This window comes from Pongo pygmaeus, chromosome 14, assembly GCF_028885625.2.
Source record: "Pongo pygmaeus isolate AG05252 chromosome 14, NHGRI_mPonPyg2-v2.0_pri, whole genome shotgun sequence".
Classification (NCBI taxonomy): domain Eukaryota; kingdom Metazoa; phylum Chordata; class Mammalia; order Primates; family Hominidae; genus Pongo; species Pongo pygmaeus.
Window position 1 is genome coordinate 54093674 of NC_072387.2, and position 24016 is coordinate 54117689.

Genomic DNA, 24016 nt, shown 5'->3' on the forward strand with positions numbered 1-24016 from the left:
GCCACCGTCCTCCAGACCCCAGAATGGTGACTCCACTGACAGCTTGCACTGTACATTTGGAAAAGCCTCAGACACTAAGTGCCAGCTCATAAAAGCATCTGGGAGGGAGGCTATACCCTGCAAAGCCATAGGGGCAGAGCTGCCCAAGACCATAGGAACCCACCTCTTGCATTAGCATGACCTGGATGTGAGACATGGAGTTAAAGTATATTATTTTGGAACTTTAAGGTTTAATGACTGTCCTATTGGATTTTGGACTTTCATGGGGCCTGTAGCCCCTTCGTTTTGGCCAATTTCTCCCAGTTGGAACAGCTGTATTTATCCAATGCCTGTACCTCCATTGTATCTAGGAAGTAACTAACTTGCTTTCAATTTTACACGCTCATAGGCAGAAGGGACTTGCCTTGTCTCAGATGAGACTTTGGACTGTAAACTTTTGAGTTAATGCTGAAATGAGTTAAGACTTTGGGGGTCTGTTGGGAAGGCATGATTGGTTTTGAAATGTGAGGATATGAGACTGAGAGGGGCTGGTGGTGGGATGATGTGGTTTGGCTGTGTTCCCACCCAAATCTCATCTTGAATTCCCATGTGTTGTGAGAGGGACCCAGTGGGAGGTAATTGAATCATGGGGGCAGGTCTTTCCAGTTCTGTTCTCGTAATAGTAACTCTCATGAGATCTGATGGTTATTATAAGGAGGAGTTTCCCTGAAAAAGCTGTCTTCACTTGTCTACCACCATGTAAGATGTGCCTTTCACCTTCTGCCATGATTGTGAGGCCTCCTCAGTCACATGGAACTGTAAGTCCATTAAATATCTTTCTTTTGTAAATTGCTCAGTCTTGGGTCTTTATCAGCAGCATGAAAATGAACTAATACAGTGTACAAATGGCTGGAACATTTTGTGACCTGGGGCCTTGCCAGCTAGAAAGACCTGATGCCAGTGACACAGGTCTACAATAACCTTACAGGGGTCCTGGCCATGACCCCAGGTTAGTGAAGCTCAAGGCTCTCCCTCCTTCAGGATGCATGGAAAAGCATTAGCTCACCTAGCATGAAGCCAGGGAATTTGGTGGGCAGCTGCCTCAGGTCTTGATTCCCCAGTGTCTTCTCCTTAAGTGCCAGGGGTCTGAACTTTGCTCCCTAGACTTTTGTACAAGTTCATGGTCCCTGCAAGCCTTTTCTTACCCTGAATTTCCAGCCTCTGTCACCATCTGCCTTGATCTTATCCTGTACCTCCCATGCTTGCAATGTCCTTGCTCTTGAGTTTGATTTTGGTCTGGCAGCTGGATCATTCTGCCCATCTGACCCCTGGATCTTACCCTTTCCCTGTGCTTGGCCTGTTCCTGCTCCTTGACTCAGGGAACCTGTCTGGTCCTGACTTGCTCTTTTTTGTTGATGGCTCAATTTACACTTTCCCTGCTGCCAGCTCTGGCGTACCCAAATCCACTGACCAATCACTTGGCCTCACCAGTTACTTACATAATTACCAGTTTCCATCTGTTTTCACTTTCCAGTAGCTTAGTTAGGGGAATGTCAAAATCCTCTTCCAGTTCATTGCGAGCAGCCATTTCTTTGATTACTGTTTTAAATACTGTCTGATAGGAGCTGTTCAAAAACTACAAAAGTATCAAAGAATGAAATATTCAGAAAATGGAAATTAATGATTTGTTAGTTAATCACTTTTCTGACTCTCAAAGGTACTGTGTGACACTTCAACACATTATTCTAAAAACACAAAAATGGGAACCAGGGGCAGGGGGAGGGAGAGAGCAACAGAAAGGATAGCTAATGGATGCTGGGCTTAATACCTAGGTGATGGGCTGATCTGTGCAGCAAACCACCATGGCGTGTGTTTACCTATGTAACAAACTTGCACATCCTGTACCCTGAATTTAAAAGTTGAAGATAAAAAAACAAAAGGAAAAAGAAAACAGGACCCATAGGATGGTTAGCAAGAATTCTTTTAAAGAGTATTTCCATTATCATCATACCCTCTTCTTGTTCCTCAGTTTCCTTGAAATTTTTTTTTAGACATCAATATGCCAAAAAATCTTTGGAGAACATACAATTATCTTCTTTTTTCAAATGTGGAGATGGCTATGGAATGTAAAAATGCTTCCATGCTTTAAGAGCATAACAGGTTTTCTGCATTCTACAAATGGCCAATCTCCCAATGATGATTTATTTATTCAGTGTGAAGAATGAGTCTTCAGAAAAGTAGCATAGCACCTTGTGCATCACTGTATTGGGCAGTTCTGCTTTTAAAGATTCTTCCAAAGTAATGATGTTACAAGCTGCCTTTTTTTTTTTTAAGATGGAGTTTCACTCTGTCGCCCAGGCTGGAGTGCAGTGGCACAATCAGGGCTCACTGCAACCTCCACCTCCCGGGTTCAAGTGATTCTCATGCCTCAGCCTCCTGAGTAGCTGGGATCACAGGCATGTGCCACCATGCCCAGCTAATTTTTGTATCTTTAGTAGAGATGGGATTTCACCATGTTGGCCAGGCTGGTCTTGAACTCCTGGCCTCAAGTGATCTGCTTGCCTCAGGCTCCCAAAGTGCTGGAACTACAGGTGTGTGCCACAGCACTTGCCCACAAGCTGTCTTTTTATTTGGCCAGTTTGATCATTCTTTTCCATGTCTGTGCTGCTGACCAGGATTGACCCATAGGTGGGTCCTCACAAGAGTTTGTGTTTTGGATCCCTTTTGATGGAAAGTGAAGTTGGCTTCTTAGGACAGCCAGGGATCGGTCATGTTCCCTGTTCTTTGCTTACCAACAGGTTGAGATTGCTGTTGTTCAATGTATGATCATGGAGAATATACCATTAACTCACTATCTTCCTACAGCAAGTGAAAGACCAACATATCCAAAGTTTCACATGATCTGGGACAGATACAAGGATATGGCTTATGGCTGGCCAGTGTTTCTAGGTTGGGAGAAAGCTGGGGTGCTTTAGGTCCGGCTTGCCTGATTCCTAGCCTCTGAGCCCTGTCTCTCTATTTCTTGAGTCAGTGCTTCAGGACAGGTTGAGGTGAAGGCCTTTGCTGCCCATATTCCTGCCTCTAAATTCCTCATTGTTGACAATCCCTCCTTTGGGATGAAGTGACTTTCTGTTTGCCTAGGCCAGTGATCTATCCCCATTCTGTTTGCATTTTATGTTCTGTTCTCCAGAAAATAGAATGTCTGTCGTGGTCTGCTGGATGGCCGACCACGTGGGTGGGTCTAATTGAGGTTCTCTAGACTGTGCCACCCTACTCTATGAAGCCAGCATATGTGACGTCTTATGGGGTTTATTCCATTTGCTTGCCTAGCCTACAGAGTGGAACTATCCCCATCATCATGGTAGGTGTATTGGGAACCTCATTGATGAGGTCTCCCATGCCCAGAGACCTCTCCTGGGTTAATATCTGGTTCTTGGAACCAAAAGGATTTTCACAGCAAGGTTTGCGATGCGTAAGTGTATCACTGAAATAAAAAATGAAGGCTGGGCATGGTGGCTCACACCTGTAATCCCAGCAATTTGGGAGGCTGAGGCGAGTGGATCACTTGAGCCCAGGAGTTTGAGACCAGCCTGGGCAACATAGTGAGACCCTACCTTTATAAGAAAAAAACGAAACAAACACGTGATAGTAAATTAAAAATAGCAATGAGTCAAGTTGTCAGAATAACTGAACTATAGGTTGATAGACCCCCTCCAAATAGGAGGGCTTTAGCTTCCTCTCCCTAATTTGTACCCCTCTTGTTTCTGGTAGTCTCTCAAAATGTGCCTCAGAAGTTTACTTAAACAAGTCTTGCAGCCGCAGGTTCTGTGTGGCATTCACCCCAGTTCCATGTGGCTTTTTGCCCCATTGCAGCTGCAGGTTCCATATGGTATTTGCCCCCATTGCAGCTGCAGGTTCCGTGTGACATTCACTCCATTGCAGCTGCAGGTTCCATATGGCATTCACTCCATTGCAGCTGCAGGTGCCGTGTGGCATTTGCTCCATTGCAGCTGCAGGTTCCGTGTGGCATTCACCCCATTCTTCTCCTCCTGCTCTGTCCCTACTTGTCCATATCTGCTGCCTACCCTGTTGCTTGGAGACATGCTGCTTTGCCAAGCTGCATCACTGCCTATCCTGGGAATGCAGTGTCTGTGCCATATGTGCTGCCACAGCACCCTGAGCATTCAATGCTTGGGGAACAGAGTGGCATAGATATCAGGAGGAAAGGACTCCTCAGCCCTGGGACATACTTTGTCACCTGGACCCTGGAGTAGCACTGTTGTGTCTAGAGTTTCACAATGTGTACCATGACTAGTTTTTGTAAGTGACTAGTCTTTACACCCTAATCGTAGGGGTCCTATTTCTGTCTATGGCATTTAGATAAGAAGATATGGCATCATTCCCTCCAACCATTTTTTTTTGGATTCCTCCTTGCTTACCAAAAACTATTCTCCACACTAACTGCAAACCAAGAAAGCTCCTAGGCTCATGTGTAAACACCAGCTAATGCTGGAATGTTTTTATGAGTTGGGGGATAGGGGGTATCGTCTACCTGCAGTAGTCAGACAAAAAAATGCCTTGTGATCCTCTCTCCGTCTAAGGCTTCAACTGTTGGCTAAGAATTCTATTATGGTTGAATTGTGGTTCCCCGCTTCCCTGCCACCCAAATTCGTATGTTGAAGTTCAATACCTTAGACTGCAATGAAGTCTGTGAAGTCTCCCTTAGACTGTGATTGTTTGGAGATAGGTTCTTCACAGAGGTACTCAAGTTGAAATGAGGTCCTTAGGGTGGGCTCTAATCCAGTATGACTGGTGTCTTTACAGCCAGGGGAAATGTGGACATAGAGACATGCACGGAGGGAGAATGGGGTGAATAGATATAGGAGAAGATGGTCCTCTGCAAGTCACGGAGAGAGACCTGGGCCAGATCCTTCCCTCACAGCCCTCACAAGGAACCAACTCTGCCAACACCTTGATTTCAGATTTTGAGTCTTCAGAACTATGAGATAGTAAGTTTTGTTGTTCAAGCCACTCAAAGGTGGCACTTTGTTAACAACAGGGCTTAGCAAACTAATACAGATTCCAAATAAAAATCTTTAGCCAAGAGCTTTCTCCCAGGAGACCTAGATTGTATATTTCTGGTTTTCAATTGAACTTTATCTGGATATCTCATAGAAACTTAACACTCAGTGTGTACCAAATAGAACTTTCTACCTCACCCTACAAATGTACCCTTCTTCTCCTCTTCAGCTTTCCAGCCTCTAGAGTAGAAATCTGTACCATGTCATGGCAGCTGTGCTGGGCACTGCCGTGAGCTGCCGTGCTTTCCCATGTGTTCATCTGTACTGCTACATATTACTAATCTTCCTGCCCTCAGCCTCTCCCCTCCAATTCATCATCCACAAAACCACCAGAGTGACCTTTAAAAATGCAAATTTGATCCTTTCCTTGGAGAAAGGACTCAGTATTGTTGGGGGCTTTGGCTAGATCTCCTATGTCATATTGTTTCCCCCAAATAAAGTCCACATAGTTTTAAAGAGATCCCTTAGAGAGCTAGAAGAACACATAGATGAATTATAAAAACTCTTTTGAGGAGTGAAAAGACCTCTCTACACGTGAAACAATACTTAGTAATTAGAAAAGAAAATACTGATACCTGAGACTACCTGCACATAAAAAATGACCCTGTCATGGAAAATACCAAGAAGAAGGTTGGAAAACAAAATACAAACTGGAAACAAATTTACATGTATGTCAGAAAAAGAATTAAGTTCTTTCATATATTAAAAACCCTCACAAATCAGAAAGAAAGAGAAATAAGCAACATGGTAGAAGAGAAGACAACACCAACTGGCCAGTCACAGAGAGACACAAATGTCCAATAATTGTGAAAATGCCCGGCATCTTTCATAATGGAGGAGATGCAAAAACCAACAATGAGATGCTATTTCCACCCTATCAGGTGGGCCAGAATTATGACCCTTGGTGGTCGAGGATATGATGGAGGAGGCATTCTCATGCCCTCTAGGTGGGAAAAGGAAAATGGTACAACTTACTTGTAGGGAAATTTGTCAATGCTTTTTGAGTTAAGGATGCAGATAGCTCTGGTTCCAGCATCAACTGCTAGAAATTTATTCTTTACATACACTTGCATTTGTATGTAATAATATATGTATAATTCATTGCATTGAATATATATATATTTATATGTACACACACACAATACAAGACTGGAAACAACTTAAACATCCATTGACAGGGCGCTAGTTAAATTATGGTACAAGATGTAATGGAATACCAAAGCTTTCCAAAATATGTTATTAAGGGAAAAGTAAGTTTGAACATAATGTACATCATGATTCCATTTGTGGATATGCATGTGTTTTAAGATATATGTATATGTGTATATGCATTAAAATTTCCAGGATACATAAATAGCAGTATATAGCAGTTATTTCATTAAGGAAGTAGAGGCTTGAGACATTTATTTCATAGCCTTCTTTACTACTTCAATATTTTAAAATGGTGTGCACACCATTTTAGCTTCACAGTGTAAAAGCTAGATAGTTTAGGTAGTTTGAATCGAAATACTTAAAGAAATTAACAACAAGTCTAATGGTGTCACATTCTTGCCTAAAATCCTTTCGTAGCAAAGTCCTGGAATGGCATGGTGCTTGTGACGAGAGCTCCCCTGCTCAGCCCACCTGTCCCAAGGAAAACTCTGGAATGCTCCCAAATCTGCCATGTCCTTCCAGAACACACGCATGGAAGATGTGTCTGTCACCTGAGAATTCAGTGCCACCTGATATAGCAAAACATCAGTGGACAGGAGCCTTGAAGATTTCTGAATAATTTGTGTCTAACTAAAACAATTCCTTCAGGTTTCAACTCTAGTTGAATAATCTTTCCAAAATGCCTGAGTTTACTTTCCTGCCTTTGTAAATCCAAAGCAGTAAATCTAAATTTATGTCATTTTTTTTCTTCCCTTCATTGCAGTATTTCAGTAAATCTTAGTAATATGGTGCTGTACAGAGGCAAGTATAGAATTTAGGACTAAATATGAACTGAGACCAGAAAATTTCTCAATTAAAAACATTTAAAAAATGAAATATTTAGTTTTTTGCGTTTTCTTTTATAAATTTAGGAACATATATCTGCTTAACTTTGGGTCCAGAGACACAAGATTTCATTTTTAGGATTGTAGTCAGCACCTACAATCTGAGAAGTCTTCTTAGCAGTCGAGAACAGGATGAATAATAATGCTTCCCTCAGAATCAGCATGGAGTGTAAGCCCTAGAGGAAGCTGATGCAGGAAATTCGAGCCACTAGGCTGCCCCCGTAGGCAAAACATTCATGTGGCATATTTACAAAATCATAACACAAATTTTGTCTTAAAGACAAGAAAACATCCAGTGGATGTAAGGCTTATTGAAACAATGATGACTCTCCATCTCCCCTCTGGTGATTGGGAACAGCTGGGGAGAGCACCCTTTTGAATTTCCAGGGCTGGTTCTGTGTCTCTCTGCAGGGTGGTGGTGGTCACAGGCCTGCAGAGATGGGAGAGAACACCACTGCTATTTGCTGTGGTGGCTGCCTGGAGTAGAGAGGTTAGCATCTGGAGTTTTCTGTCTTGCCAGGTTGCCCCATCTACGTAGAGGGAGTAGGTTTTCCTTGGGGTTTTCTGTCTGTGCTTGTTGGAGTTTCTGGGTTGCTGTCTTCTCTAACACCCAGTCTGGGATATATGAGGCAAAAAGAAAACCCAGGTCCTCAGAACCCAAGACCTCAGCCAGCTTGCCTGGGCTAGGCTTGGGCCACCCTACTCTAACATTTGGAGGAAGGAGGGGTCTCAAGTTTTTAATCCAACTTACGTTTTCATCTAAGTCTTCCACTTCCAGCTTGTCAATGGACTCATCTGTTATACCATCCCAAAAGTTCTCTTTAGAAGCAAACTCCACGACTTTCAATTTTGGAAGGAGCATCGAAAGGAAGGGCATGTGGAAAGAAAACCAAAAACATAAAAAATGTAAAAAGAATAGAAATAGATTGATGGTATTTACCTTTGCCCTTCCAAAAAATGCATACGTCATCAATGAGATGTTAAATAGGTTAATCACATGACCTAAAACTCAACTTGGGGATACTAACAAAATAGGAATAAGAGGGTCAGTTTCAGTGGCTGACTTAAGAAAGCGAGTGCATGTTCCTGGTGGCTGGTGAGGGTCAGTCTGACAAAGTGGTTTTGGATGAGTCCTGAGTGAAGTAAGGAATGCGCAGGCAGAAGGCCACGCAGGCAGAATGAACATTCCCGCACATTCCGGCAGAGGACTAGGTACAAAGGCCCTGAGGTGAGTGTGGGAGGCGCGTGTTTGACACATGGCAGGGGGAACCCTATAGTATGCCCGCAGTAGAGCAGACATGAAGTTGCACATCCTGAGGGGAGGTCAGAGAGGAGTCGGGCGAGTGAGGGAGGGAAGGAGGAGTAGGTGGGCAGGTGGTGGGCTGGGGCCAGCTTTCAAAGGACCCTGTAGGCTGTGGGAAGGACTTTAGATTTTGTTCCGAGGGAGACTCATTCCGAGTGTGATTTTCACTTGGAAATTCCAAGAAATATATCTGTCTTCCACCAGGCTTGTCAAAATTTGCCAATTTCTAGAATTGCATATGATTCATAATTACCAATCAGAGCACAAGAGATGAATCCCCGAGCCAGTGAGCTGGATGGAGAATGTCTTCCAGAGACAGTGAATGCCCTTGTTCCTAAAACGGTCAGCTGCAGGCTGGTGACTCTCCGGGCCAGGAGAGTGGCTTAGAGCCTCTGGGGAGCCTGGGTGCAAGCTGAACTGTGGAATTGATCAGTACAGCTTGGGCCTCTCTTCCATACTCCTGGGAAGGTGATTCTGAGAGAAGAACTCAGGAAGTGGCTCTGGCATGATAATTGGGCCCCCAGGAAAATGATGGTGGCCGATTGTCTCAGCTTCTGATGACACCAACCCTTTCCAGCTAGCCTCTCCGGAGAGCCTGGGAACCCTGCCAGGTTGGCCCTAGACTGATATCCTGTTTGATTTTGTGTCCTTCTTATGCCTTTGGGGACAGAGATGGGATGTTCTTTGTGATCTCTACACATTACTTTTGTTCTTCTTCCCAATTTTGGCTCTGTAGCAAAAACTCTGACTCCTTTGGGCTCCTCCTGGGATGGAGAATTTTACTGGGCTGGGGCTGCGTTTACCCACACAGTCCTGGGGCCTCTCTACTTGCAAACCTTCTTCTGCAGCCTTGGCTTGTGCCTGACAGACTTGCTGCGTATGAGGTGGGCCCCATGCTTCCAGAATTCCCTGGCAATTCTTCCATCACTTCCCACAGGTGCACACAATGCCACCCCCACTGGGGTACCCACAACAGGGCAAAGGCAAGGGCATGCTCAGCTTGATTCTAAAAACACTATATGTTCCCGAACTGTCTGCCATGGAAACGACCAAGGACATTTTTAAAAAAACCATTGAGGAAAACCCAGCAAGAATCCTTGGGAATTCAAGCAAGCACTGGGGAATCTCCTTGTGGGTGGCATTAGAGAGGAGAAATGAATGAGCTGGTAGAAAAGGGGCCTGAGAGACCGAGGAGCAGGCTGTCGTGGAAGGTGCTCTGAGCCTGCCTCAGATGTGCCTGCCCAAGATGGAGATGAGTATGGCTGTGGCCCTGGTAACTCAGCAACTTCCCATCATTTGCGATTGCCATATCTTAGTAGTTTTTTTTTTTTTGAATGATGCATAATGTGAGGTGGTGCAAAAGGAAGTGTTTATTACGGGAAGAAGGTGAACTGGGCAGCACTGAATACTCAACAGTGGTGCTCAGAAACATTCGAGTCAATGTAATAATTAAGCTTATTAACGTGGCTGGGCACTGTCAACATGTCAAGTGTAATAAGCAGTATCATAGCTGTGACTGGGGCTGAATGAGAAGAAAAAGCCTTATTTCTAATTAACTTTCCCTTTGGGGACATCTGTCAACCTCTACCTCTCTTCTAGTGATATCATTATCTCCTCCTGAAGTCACTCCATGAGAGGATGGGAAGGGTCTAGGGGGAGTATCAGGCCAAGTTCGAGTGATGGCTCTGTCATCTGGAACCTGGGCCACTTCCGGCATGTCACTGTTGCATGTCCCCCTTGCACCCCAGCTCCTTATCTGTGCAATGGGACAATAAGACTTATCCTGAGGGTGGCTCAGAGGACCAGTGCTAATGTAGGTCAATGCTAGCACACACTGTTCCCCAGGTGGAGCATGTCTTCTCCTGGACTGATTAAAAACAAATCTTTTTTTTTTTTTTTTGAGACGGAGTATCGCTCTGTCAGCAGGCTGGAGTGCAGTGGTGCGATCTCAGCTCACTGCAACCTCCGCCTCCCGGGTTCAACCCATTCTCCTGCCTCAGCTTCCCGAGTAGCTGGGATTACAGGCGTGTGCCACCGTGCCAAGCTAATTTTTGTAGTTTTAGTAGAGACGGGGTTCTACCATGTTGGCCAGGATGGTCTCTACCTCTTGACCTCGTGATCCGCCGGCCTCAGCCTCCCAAAATGCTGGGATTAAGAACAAATCTTAACTCTTCCTTATTCCAGTGCCTCTCCTCTATCATTTTTCTTTTTTATTAAAACTTTTTTTAGGGACAGGGTCTCTCTCTCTAGCCCAGGCTGAATTGCAGTGTTGTGATCATGGCTCACTGTGACAATCCTCCCACCTCGGTCTCCTGAGTAGCTGGGATTACAGGCACACACCACCATGCCTGATTAATTTTTAAATTTTTTGTAGAGATGAGGTCTTGCTATGTTGTCCAGGCTAGTCTCAAACTCTTGGCCTCAAGTGATCCTCCCTTCTTGGCCTCCCAAAGTGCTCGGATTATAGGCATGAGCCACTGCACCCAGCCTCTTAACATTTTTCGTGACAGAACTACCATTCTTGAATTTGGGATAAATGAGCTGTGTGTATTTGCCCTGAGGGGCAAGTATTATAATTCCCACATTACGCGACAAAGATTCTTTGCTTGACCAAACTTTAGTCAGGCTCCCGAATCTTTTCCTAGGCCCATCTGTGCACTTCCTTATAAAATCCAGTTTCAGCAAGAACCTCTGCCCTCAATAGCTGATCTCCCTCGATATCTAATGAGGTTCTTCATCCTCCACCATCACCTGGTTAATATCTGATCACCTGACCCATCTTTAGCAAGAATCCCATTAGGTTGGTTTATTCAGAATTCCCCATGCCCCTGATGTTTCCTCTTAGTGATTTTCCATCCACTGACCTCTACCCTGCTCCTTGGGTATAAATTCTCACTTGCCCATGATGTATTTGGACTTGAGCACAAGCTCTTTCTCCTCCTGCAAAATCTGATTGCTGTGGTCTTTAAACTTAACGCAGTGGTTCTGAATCTAGTCTACTTACTCTTACTGTGCTTTGACAAATGGTAATGAATAATTTTTTCTTTAACAATAGATGAGGAAATGGAGGGGGAGAAGCAGTAAGTGATCAGTAAGTGATTAGTAAGTGACTAGCCCAGGACTAGCTCCAAAATGAGCAACCCAGTGCCACTGATTGACAAGCACACAGATGAAACTCAATCCTGTTTTTACCTCCTCCATGTAGGGAATTCACAGTGAATTCCCTACTGTCCTAGGCAGATGGCTAAAGGGTGGGGTTGGGCTGGTGGCTGCTATGGACACAAATCTATAAACTGTTCTAAAATCTAGCTACTCAAAGTATGGTCCATGGATAAGAGAGCTTGTTAAAAAGACCAAATCTGGCCAGGCACAGTGGCTCACGCCTATAATCCCAGCAATTTGGGAAGCTGAGGAGGGAGGATTGCTTGAGCCCAGAAGTTGAGACAATCCTGGGCAACAGAGTGAGACCTGGTCTCTTTAATAATCATAAATTAGCCAGGCGTGGTGGCATGCACCCATGGTCCCAGCTACTTAGGAGGCTGAGGTGGGAGAATCACTTGAACCTGGGAGGTGGAGGCTGCTGTGAGCTGTTCTCATGCCACTGGGCAACAGAGTGAGACCCTGTCTAAAGAAAAAAGAAAGGTCAGATCTCAAATTTCAGATCTGCTGAATGAGAATCTGCTTTTAAACAAGATTACCAGGTAGTTATCCTGCACATTAAAGTTTGAGCATCGTAGCTCTAAAATGCCCATGGAAATGGAATAAGATGGAGAAAACTGTTGATCAGTAGTACCCTTCTGGCGGTGCGATGGGTTGGGTGGGATGCACACTCTAGAGTTTACAAGAGTTTATTTGATAAGCCATGGAGTGGGGATGGAGGTATAAGCAGCTGTTGTGTGTGTGTAAGACCTGATCCTTCTCCCACTACCCCTATGTTCAAGTAAAACAGATCTTAGTCCCTAAATTGTGTTCTAATAAGGATGGGTCTGGTTAATTGCAGGCTTTTGTTTTGTGGAGTGGTGCTCAACAAGTTGGGATTCTGTTGCCGTAAGGATTCTCCCCTGTTCTTCGCCCTCGTAGGATTCAACCAGCCCCCTCTTAATAAACATTTAATAAACACTTACTGCACCATTTGTAGGGGCTCCAATTTATTCATTACCAAGATGCCATAGGACCCTGAGTCTATCTGGGGAGGTGCAGGTATCCCAGTCAAACCCTGCTTCCAGGGCCTCAGGGAATCCAGCAACTCCCTGGATGCTCTTAAATGTGGGAGTCCCTATCCCAAGCTTTTGAGTAGGAAGATGGACTTACAGTCCTGTTCCTTCAGAGACCCTCTCTGTGTTTCTCGTTTTAGCCTCCTTCTTGAGGAGGTTTGGGGTCCATGTGACCAGGATGCCCCTCAGTCCCCTCTGGGCCCTGGGGCATGCTGGATCAGAGAGGGAGCCACCTGCTAGGGGCACCTTCCCCACCCAGGGCACTCTGAAGAAAGCAGGGATCTTTGGATGTATTATGTCAGATGCTCACCATTTTCTTCCTTTTTTTGCACACGCTCTAAAAAAGAATAAGAAAAATTATTAACAGGATACGGTATAGTGAACTAGTCCAGACCTTTTAATCCCTTATGGAATCAATTTAAAAATCACCTCCTAGATATCTGGGAAGCCTCAGGGTGGAGTGCCTGTGTTTTGGGATAAAAGCCTGCCTTGATCTTCAGCAGTTGGAGGCCCGCAGAACATGCTCACCGAATATTGATTCCCCTCCCTTTATTCTTATTGTATCTTGCCCACTAGAGTTCAGGTTCTGAGAGGGTGAGATGGGTTGTGTCTACTTTATATCCTGCCTCATATACAGTAGGGATATAGTAAATGTCATTGCATGAACTAAGTATGGGTAACACCATTATCTTCCCTCCTAATTGCAGTGATAAATATTGTTTCCTCTCCTTTCAAAATGCCAGAACACTTAACTTTCTGGCTCAATGTCTTACTTGAGCCTGGAGCCTCAACATTAGATTCCAGAAATAATGCCTTGGCCATTGGCCTCCATTAAGCCTGCTCTGTTCTAAAATGGCCAACAGCATGCTCTCCTTGGCTGGGGGCAGGCTAATTCTGTGCTTCTTACCTTCTCCAGGATGGATGACTAACTTCTACAGATCATTTAAAATCATCATAAACTTTACCTTCCGGAGCAGGCTTCGTGGTGGTTTCTTGCTCTGGTTTTGATTTCGATTTTAAAGATTTTACTGTTAAAAGGCAGAAGAGGGTGGCTATTAATGATTTAAACCTTATATTTTCCAGTGGGTTCATACTGGGTATTTGGGGTCTCAGGTTCTTTCTTGGCACCCAAGCCTGGTCAACAGTTGGGGGGAACTGAGGCCGGCGGCACAGCTGGCATATAGAGATGCCCCACTGCACCCCACCCTCTTTGGCTTTGGTAAATCACTCTAGGATTGCAATAAATTAGTCGTCAGAAAATGTAACCCTGTTGTGGCCTTCTCTTCTGGTTACCATGAGGCTAGTTTTGGTCCTCAGAATAGCTGGAAAGGCTGAGGCAGGGTAAGAGGAAGACTTTAGAGGTATCCCTCCTGCTGTAGGAACCATAGAACCAAGTGGCTCCAAGGCCATGTAGACACACAATGCGGTGTGCCTGTCACTGTACAAAGTAGTGTGTCTGCTCTGTGGCCATGGGGTGTGTAATGGGGACTGGATGGGAAACATGGGGATTGCCTAGGATAGATCTGCTAAGATTTGCAATGGGAAGCTACTGTATATATGTATTTAGGACTTTTGTAAGTTCTTGATTACCCTTGTTTTCTGTCTTCTGGAACTTTATGATCCCTGTTCCTTTTTGCCTCTTTCCCTAGTGTTTGTCTACCTACTCCTGAATGCTAAATACATGTGTGTACATGTGTGTGTACACACACTCAAAGACAGACACACACATACACATCCTACATTCCATTCTTTTTTGTGAGACAGAGTCTCACTCTGTTGCCCAGCTTGGAGTGTAGTGGTGAGATCTCTGCTCACTGCACCCTCCGCCTCCCAGGTTCAAGTCATTCTCCTGCCTCAGCCTCCTGAGTAGCTGGGACTACAGGTGTGTGCCACCACATCTGGCTACTTTTTGTATTTTTAGTAGAGGCAGGGTTTTGCCATGTTGGCCAGGCTGGTCTCGAACTCCTGACCTCAGGTGATCTGCCTGCCTCAGCCTCCCAAAGTGCTGGGATTACAGGCATGAGCCACCGTGCCCAGCCCATTCCATTCTTCATAGCAGGGACTAATAGGCCCATGAGGAAAAAGCCAAGTAAACTGCTCCATTAGCTTATGGGAGTGTCCTAAATTCAAGATGGACAGGGTACAAAAACAAAATCTTGTGTTGTGGCCTGTGGCATTAAGAGGACTTTGAACACTTGCCATATCAGTGCCTATTTGTTCTTCAGCAAGAGGCCGGCACTTCTACAGACAAGGAGCTCTCCAATTTCAAGAAAACTCACTGTGCCATGGCACAGTTCTGACTGTTAGGAATAATTTCTTTTCTTAAAATATTTCCCTAGGATTGCATTAGTGTCCTATTCTAGCCCTTCAGTCAGGAGTGTAAGACTGAGGTCTCGGTTTTGTGTGGCAGATTGTCAAATATTTAAAGTCAGTTTTTACATCTCAGAGTCATGTGTCTTTCAGACTTAACATCTTCCTTTGCTTCAGCAGTTCTTTGTGTGACATAGTCTCCAGGTTACTGTCCAGGACACCAGCCCTTCTGTTGAGCCCCCACCAAGCTCCTTCTAGTTCTTAGAGTGTGGTATCTCCCAAACTGAATGTGCCATTCCAGGGATGGCACTCCGATGCGGGGCACAGCAGGATGAAATCCTGTTTACATAACCTTTCAGTTGTATCTGGTTGTGTTAACTTTTCTGGCAGTGACATCAATTATACTATTGAATTATTGAGCTTGTGGTTGAAGAAAGCATCTAACAACAAACAGGGCTTCCTCACTCTGCACTTCTCCAGCCTGCTGTTTTTGGGGGCCTGATAGCAGGATCTGATATCAATGACCAATATCTTTCATCTAGCTAATTCTGCTCCGATGTTTCTGCCTGCCAAAATCTTTTAGAATCTGATTATGTTATCCTCAGCATTCAACAGCTTCAGGGCATCTACAAATATAAATATTCCTTCTAAATCTGCATCCAAGCGTATTATAAAAAATGTTGTACTGGACAGAGCCCCACAGCTCTGTGCTGGAAACTGGATTGACTCTGATCTATGAAACAGCATCTTGAGGTGCTGTTCAGTCAGTTACTAGTGATGACATCATCTTACAGTAGCACCCACCTAATATATCTCTATCTTGTCCAGGAACATCAGGAAGCCTTTGGAAATGAAATGCCTTGTGGAATTTCACCCTATGGGGTTTCCACAGTTCCCTAATCTGATAACCTTGTCAAAAAGTGACCTAAAAGCCAGTATTATGTAATTGGCTTCTATTGATCTTAGGCTGGTTTCTTGTGGTCATTTTGCTCTCAGTATTTATCCCAGATTGGTCACAGACTCATTTCACCAACTTCCCACAGTTCCTCAAAAACCAGAAGCATGATTAAGCTATTCTCTCACTATGTACACATTCTGGAGTATATTTTATCCAGATCAGGAGACAGCAGTTACTATTCTCTTTTGATTTCTTTTCACCAATCTTTAGTTTCTGCTAAACTCTTTTCAGTTTGAGGATAATTTTCTTTTACAGTGAAGTCAAAATTAAATAGCAATTGAACAACTTGATTTTTCCCTGAATCATTCATCAACACTACACTAAACAGTACTAGCCTGTCTGTCTTGATTTTTTTTTTGGCTCAATTCTATTTTAAATGGGCCTCTGTCTTTTGTTGCTGCCTGTATGATCACTATTATTATTATTATGTTTTGCTAAGAATGTTTATCCTGGGATTGATTCAGTTTTCCTGACACTATTCTTAAAGTTCACAGCCATTTTCCTACATTTATTGTTGAGAGCTTCCTCATCTTCTTAACCTCTGCATGTGATATTTCAAAATCTGAGTCCACTGAAGGAAACACACCAGTTTGCACTTTTGAGAGCTTTCAATCCTCTTCCCCATCTGATACGGTTTGGCTGTGTCCCTACCCAAATCTCGTCTTGAATTGTAGCTCTCGTAATTCCCATATGTCGTGGGAGGGACCTGCTGGGAGATAACTGAATCATGGGGGCGGTTTCCCCCATACTGTTCTTGTAGTGATGAATAAGTCTCATGGACCTGATGGTTTTATAAGGGGAAACTTCTTTCGTTTGGTTCTTAGTTCTGTCTCTTGCCTGCTGCCATGTAAGATGTGCCTTTCCCTTCTGCCATGATTGTGAAGCCTCCCCAGCCACGTGGAACTGTGAGTCCATTAAACATCTTTTTCTTTATAAATTACCCAGTCTCAGGTATGTCTTTATCAGCAGCATGAAAACAGACTAATACACCATCTGACCTCTCCTTACACCTCTGCGTATTCTCACCCACATTTCTATACACACAATGTCTCTATGTGTACATAGTTCCATCTACAGAGCTCCTTTCCTACTAAGACTGGTTTTTTGTAGTAGGATATACCCTTTTATCACCATGATCTGACCTTGAATCAGATGAGGGTTCAACAACAATTTCACAAGTATTTAATAAATATTCATTTGTGCTTACTATGTGCCAGGCACTAAGTGTGGAGAATTTCTGTGAGCATGGATGTAATGTTCGGCGTTAGAATTTCTGGCTGACTTGGTTTATGATCCTGCTCTGTGCCTGGATAGACACATGAGGCCATAACTAGTGTTTCCAGTGCTCAGAGTGTCTCCTCATATGGATCACGAGGTATTTCCTGTGCCTGTTGCAGGCTTTCCATGTCAGACCTGCCACCTCTGGAGTCATAGGTCCCAAGTATTTACCTGGGTATTTTTTCCTCCATATTTGGCCAAAATCCTATTTGTCGAGAAAGGCTGAGCCATGTGGAACACAATTTTTGACTCATTGTAGATGAACAATCCCATAATAAAATCATGCTTTGGAAGCGGGAGCCTTGAAACCAATTCATCTTAAACTAGAGGTTCTCCAGTTCCTCACTGTTCGTGTCCCTGAGCATCCTCTGGGGATCTGGTTAAGAATGCAGATTCCAGGATGTTTCAGGCAGGGGTTCTGATAAGCGCTGAAAAGCTACATTTTCACGAGTGCTTGGTGACAGGGACACCCAGTTATGGGCCTCCTGGAGCAGCAGTGACCATGCCTGGCTTCCTCTTTGCTGGCTCCTGCTGGCCTCAGCTCCACGTGCCCAGTTCTTTGGGTTGTGTTTGCTGTGGTCACCTGTGTTTCTCCAAGTGACCAGGCGGCTTCTTCCCTGGGCTGAAAGCTCTGCTTGTCTGCATCTGCCATGCTTGGGAATCCTTAGTAATGTGTACCCCACCTTCAGGAAGACCGCTTTCCCCTCCTGCACGGATGGTTTTCCTGTGTCCCTTTTCTCCACCTCCTCCTGACTGGGTTTTGCACTTCCCTACCTTCCTGGAGTTTTGTGCTTCCTGGTTCCTCTTTGTCGCCCTCTTCAGGCATGTGGACAGCCTGTGTTTTACACCAAGCAAGGGAACATGGACACTGCTCAGTGCTCCTTGGTTCATTTGGGACTTTCATCAGAGTATGCTTGTTTGGAGGGAAAACTGGAGCATTTCAAAGTCAGTTCGCAGTATGGCTTGGTAGAGAGTGTGGCTAGGTAGCTGGTTGCCTTCTCCCTCTCTCAGCAGGGCTCACAGGACCTAGGCTTCCCTGACCCTAGAAGGCTGCCATTGGAGATGGAATATTCCTTTTCATGCCTTTCTTGATAGCTGACTGGCTGTCTAGCCCATAAACATACTCATGGCATTTAATGGTGACCCAGGACCCAGGAGCTACTAAATCTATTCATTCTTTGTCCCTCTTTGTCACACTTGCGCCGTTCTGTTGGCCAGACACAATCATATACCTGTTGCCACCAATGCTCTCCAGAAAGATAGATTGGAAACTATAGACAGAAGGGGAAAGAAAAACCTCCATGAATTTTTAGGGAATTGCTTGCCTTTCCTTGTGTTTCAATCTTTGTTCTAATGACCATCCCCCCCACCCCAAGTAACTGCAGGAAACTGGGATGTCATTAAGCCTGGCTTAGAGGCTCCAACACAGTCCATATCTTTGGCTCAGGCCACCAATGTCACAATATTTGATCAGTGGACATTTCCTGTGGGTAGTCAGACTTTTACTAAACACTCAGATATGTTGGCTTTAAGGAACTCCAAGACATAGCTGCAAAATGTGCCCATACAGACTGAATATACATGGTGATCACAACCTCAATGAAATACAGACATAATTAGCTCTATTAATAATGCTAATGAAGGGCCAATGAAACAATGATTTCAATGGGGCCCCTCTCAGGGCTGGGTCCACAGTGGTGTGAACAGGCTTGAGTCCCCTCTGTTGCATACCCCAGCCTTTTCCCATTACCTTTCTCCTCTCCCACATCCTCTCAAGCTTAGCATTGGCACTTGACTGGCAATTACTCGGTAAATGACTTTCAGAATCCTTCTTATGAATATTTAGATAAATGCTCAGATTTTCTCGGTGATCACGCTTACTGACTTTGAGATGGCTCCAGTTCTTGGGGCTCCGTGGGAGCACACACGCTGAAAAAGGTCCCCAGTGAACCGATGTAGCCTGTGAAACACTCCTCAGCACATGCTGGCGGTGTGTGCCTGTCCTCTGCCTCTCCATTCTCCCTTATAGGGTTTCTGGCTCCTAATTTCATTTAACCACATTGGAGCTACAAAATTTAGCAGCCACGGATAGGGGCAGGGAGGGGAGATGACGGGGGAATCCAATTTACTGCTGCCATGACTACAGATGTGAAATAAATCTGTGAATCAGTGATGGATCGATCCCACTAAAGCTGGATTTAAATCATTAACAATGGCAAGAAATGCTATTCGGTCTTCCACCCCCAGGGTCCCAGACTGAGGATTTGGGGGTTTAATTGGGTAGAGAATGAAGACCCTTAATGCAATTTTGCCAGACTCTCTCCTGTGTGTCTTAGCTGTAGCCACGAAAGTTCACTACATGGATAGTTTTGGTGGGTTCTGAATCAGGGCTGGCTTCGACCCCACACTGAGACTGTCTGAGGTGGGCCCATGTCCCATTTTCCATTTTCCACATGATTATCTGGATATGGCCTGTCACCCCAGGGAGCCAGTGTGTAATCTGGGAAGAAAATGGCCTGTGTCACTGAGGGAAATTGTGCTTGTGTTCATGTAGAACAAAAATAGGAAGACGAATGAAAAACGGGAGGAGACAGAAAGATGGAAGAAGCTATTTGTTTCAGCACTTTGCGGATGTTCTTTCTCTGAGGGTGGTCTGGGATGGGAGGAAACAGGAAGCAAGGCTAGGAGAGGAGTTAACATCTTACCCAAAATGAGACCTCAGAGGGCAACAGAAACAGTAGGATATCATTAGCATGAGAGGAAATACTTCACAATATTTCACATGCACAAAATGCTGCAAAACCATTCCTCCCCCAGCTCACAGAGCCCGGCCGCGCCTCGCCGACAGAGCGCAGCTTCTCTCACCGGCAGTTCCGTCGTAGCACCAGTCCGTTTGACTGGCCTGGCTCCTCCTGTACAATGTCAGAAGCAACTCAGAAGACTCTGTGGCAGATTCAGAGACAGGAGAAGGGGCAGTGAAAGTCAACGGGACAGTCAAGGAGGTGGTCACCTGAGAGGGGCCAGCATCTGGACTCCTGTCAGAGGGGAGAACAGGAAGGTCAACTTCCAGACAGGGGCCAGGTCAGGAACCCCTTCTAAGGCATGCTAGGGTTTGAGGGGGTGCTCTTGACGTCCAGACCCAGATGATGGACATCACAAGGTTTGAAGAGACTAGCTGTGAATCATGAAAAATAGGCCAGTGTGTCATTCTGGGCAGCAGAGCCACACATTGCCGCTGCTGCTTCACTAAACCGTGAGAGGATCTGTGGCTGCCTTCAAAGGCCACTGGGCCAGATGGTCATCACTGACAGATGTTCCAGAACATTCTTCCTCCCTGGCTCAAAACCCTGCTTATTCTAGTACCTCTCCCTGCCTCACAGTTGTTTTGGGCAGAGTGGAAAAGATACTGAATTAGATGCTACAGCAGTTTAAAATCAAGCACTGAGGTCTGTCCCTGCAGTCGGCTCACCACAAACACCACCACCATCAAAAAGGCTTTCCAAAGGGCCTGAGGGCAGAGCACTGGGTGTGAGGTGCAGGCTCCACTACCTGGTAGCTTAGGATCAAGAGGGATGACCCTGACACATCAACCCACATATGTTCTTTCTCAGGAGTCTCTGGCTTTTAACTAGGGGCAAGAAACTAATTCAAATGAATGAGAGGGGTCCTCGGGGGTGTTTTGGCCCTGGAGTTATTTCATGTCAACTGGCCGAATTGGCAGAGATAGACACAAGGAAAAATGCCCAACATATAAATAGGTGGTGACTATGGTTGGTAGAAAAGGCATAGACTTTGGTGTCAGCTCTTGACACCTGAGCTTAAATGTTGGCTCTTGCAACATAGTGGAGGCACTTGGGGTAAGTTACTTGTTTGCTGTTGCTCTTGCAGAGGAAGTAAGTTAGGCCTGTCCCCATCTGCACCAGGGAACTCAGTGTAGGGGCAGGGAGTGGGGTAAGGGCTGGAGTCTGGGTAAGGGCTCAGGCAAAGAGGTGGAGGGAGAGAGCAGAAGCCTGTTTTTTCTCACAGGTGGATGCCCTCGGAAGTCTCCCTTCAGGGTCTGTAGGAGTTTCAGGCAGATCTTGCAGGTGCCTCTGAGGGACCAGTAGGGGAACTTGGGTCTGTGCCAGCCCAGCAGGCTGGGGCTGAGCAGCTATGTTCTTAGGACACACCATCAAGAAGGGGCCCCTGAGCAAGTGGCCAGATGTTTGGGTCCTAGGTCAGGTGACTGCAGGGATTAAGAACAGGCGGATGCAGGTGAGTTCCTTAGGCTCATGTCAACTCTTGCCCTGCTCCAGGCCCCAAGGCCGGGTGAAGAGACTCTCCAGGGCCTGTTTCTTTATCCTTCTAGCGAGATGATGACTGTCGTACCTCACTCGCCTGGTGCCCACTGGGACCCACAGAGATGATGCCAGTCCTCATGAAAGGACTTAGAAAAGTCAAATCTGCCAAACAAACTTAGAGAGTTATCTCACAATATTGGCCTCTCTGGTCATTTCCACTATCATGTACATTTCCCCTCATACACTGTCGTGCCTGCTCCAGGCTGGATCATCGCAGGGCCTTCTGGGGTTCCTGCCAGGGCTCACCTGCTGGGAAGCAGAGCTGGGTTGCAGCCACATGGGCTGAACACTAGCCCTGTGTTCTGTTGCAATGGAGAGGACACAGGGAGGAGCCTTTGGATCCTGGATCCTGGGGAGTTGGACCGCTTGAGGCCTGCTTTTGTAGTGCTTTAGCGAGGGGAGGGCCGATCATGTGCCTGGAGGACCTTTGGTAAGTGGAGAAGTGAGAGAGGGAGCCGCTCCAGGCTTGGGGTGGCTGATAGCCTTTCTGTTTATAAGGGACACATGACACATTTGATCTGTACCTGCTATCCTTCCCCAACCCTTGCCTGTCATACACGTGCACGTGTGAATGTAACACTTATTGCCTAAAGGAGTCTGTGGAAGGTTTGGGTTCTCAGCTTTCTCATGTAAAGAATATCCTGGGCCTCTCTGAGAACTTGGAGGCCCAGATCTGGCCCCTGGGGACCCAAGCCTGGTGTGGACACCAGGAAGGCCCCCCAGGGCCTCTCTGATCGTCACAGCTCTCCATGGGCTCTGGGAACCCATTGGAAACCCCATCAGCTGAAATATGAACAAAGGATTGGCTGGGTGTGTGTGTTTGGAATAAAGCTGACCAGGAATCCTGACTCTTGTTCCAGGCATGCTAAGTTTTCTACCTGGTGGTTCATGGGGTGCAGAATGGAGGATGACACAGATCTGTGGCACTTACTGAGAGTGTGCTGTATGCTGGCCACTGTTCAGCCTCCCGCTGAGTAAATATACATTTCATCCTTGCCAAAACCCCGTAAGGCTGGAACTCTTCTGCTCCCCATTTTACAGATGAAGAAACTGAGGTACCAGGAGATTAAGTGGCTGCCCTGTAGCACACAGCTGCCTGGGTGGAGGAGCTGAGTTTCAAATCCAGGCAGTCTGGCTCCAAAGCCCCAGTTCTCAATATCTTTAAGGTGGTCACATCACTGTCAGGCCCCTTCACTGTGTCTGGGTACATTGCTTCACTTGCTTTGAGTGTCAGCAATTGGGGTGAATGGGGGCCTTTGGAATGCCACTCCCTCATTTGTGCATCACCTGCAGTGGAGTTACCTGTCAGAGGCCTTGCAGTGCCCCTGGAGGTGTGCAGTGGGGAACAGAGCGGCCAGTGCAGGGCTGGAGGGGAGCAGCCTCGCCGGTTCAAGGGACAGCACCGCGTGGGAGCCCTGTGCCCTCAAGTTGTAACTTATGGGTCCCCTACTTGGCAAAACTGTGATATCATTCCTGCTTCTTGCCATAACCAAACTGGCCCCGTGCTTTTTTTTAGATCTAGCGGAGATAAATTATCCTTTGGGGAGAAAGTGTAGGGGACAAGACAAAAAGCCAGGGACAAAGCTTGTGTACCCCTGCAGCTGGGCACGTAGCAGGCCCAGCATATTCAACAGAGGCTCTCTTATTCCACAGATATTTCATTGACCGTCTAGTGTGTGCCAAGTCCTGTCACAGGATTTTAATGAGTATTCACTGAATTAGAATTCAGGCCTTGGAAATATGCCTAAGCCTATTCTCTTCCTGGACAGACTCTACCTTCCCTTGGGGGCATTCATTCATCTGCTCCCCTGAGAGCACTGCTTGCAAGCCCTTTGCGGTCTCTCCTGGTTGAGACCTTCTCTCCAGACTCTGATGACCTCTGTCCCTTTCATCTCTAGTGGTTCTGAGTACCCAGGACTCTGATCTTGGGACCTGCCTCTCCTGTGAGTGACTGAGTGGCAGAGGCAAGCAGGGTTGTAACTTCCAGGAGCCCCCGCTAAACTCCTTCTTCCTCCCCTACTCCACGCCACTCCCCATCTTGGGTTCTCCAAGGGCTGCTGAAACATTGTCCCCAAGCGGGAGTTTCCACCTGATTTATCCCAAAAGAAAACTATTACCTTGCATCACGAAGAAGCATGGTTTGTGATGAATAACTTGCCTTGGGTTCTATTGGAAAAAAGAATAAAAAAAAAATATTGGCAAAAAAGCATCCTTCTTTCTATTTAAAAATATGTTGTTAAGTACATGGAGAGGGCCCTAGTTATAGAAATTTTCTATTTTTACTTTTCTTTAGTATTGTCTCTTAATGGTTTCCTTTAAAAATTACTAGGCTGAAATTTTATAAAATTAGTGAGAACTCAAGAAGATACTTTTCAGGCAATCATGGATTTTGGAAATTTGAGTTTGCTTTGCTTATCTCTATGGTTATCCCAGAAGCCTACCTCTGTATCGGGATGAAGGACATCTGTCCAGCAGAGGTGACTGAGGTGCAGGGGATATATGTATTTTAAGAATTAT

At 45.6% G+C, this 24016-nt stretch overlaps 1 protein-coding gene across 3 annotated transcripts in view; it reads right to left on the bottom strand.

Annotated features, from left to right (window-relative positions):
• Window positions 1-24016, bottom strand: part of ERICH6B (glutamate rich 6B) — a 150248-nt gene that overhangs the window by 27553 nt on the left and 98679 nt on the right. For all 3 annotated transcript variants that reach the window (XM_054446663.2, XM_054446664.2, XM_054446662.2), the window contains exons 4-9: window positions 23617-23665; window positions 20025-20194; window positions 13579-13641; window positions 12924-12950; window positions 7848-7936; window positions 1479-1615 (exon numbers count right to left, since the gene is read on the bottom strand). In XM_054446663.2, the coding sequence (XP_054302638.2) occupies window positions 1479-1615; window positions 7848-7936; window positions 12924-12950; window positions 13579-13641; window positions 20025-20194; window positions 23617-23665 (535 nt within the window). The remainder of the gene's footprint in view (window positions 1-1478; window positions 1616-7847; window positions 7937-12923; window positions 12951-13578; window positions 13642-20024; window positions 20195-23616; window positions 23666-24016) is intronic.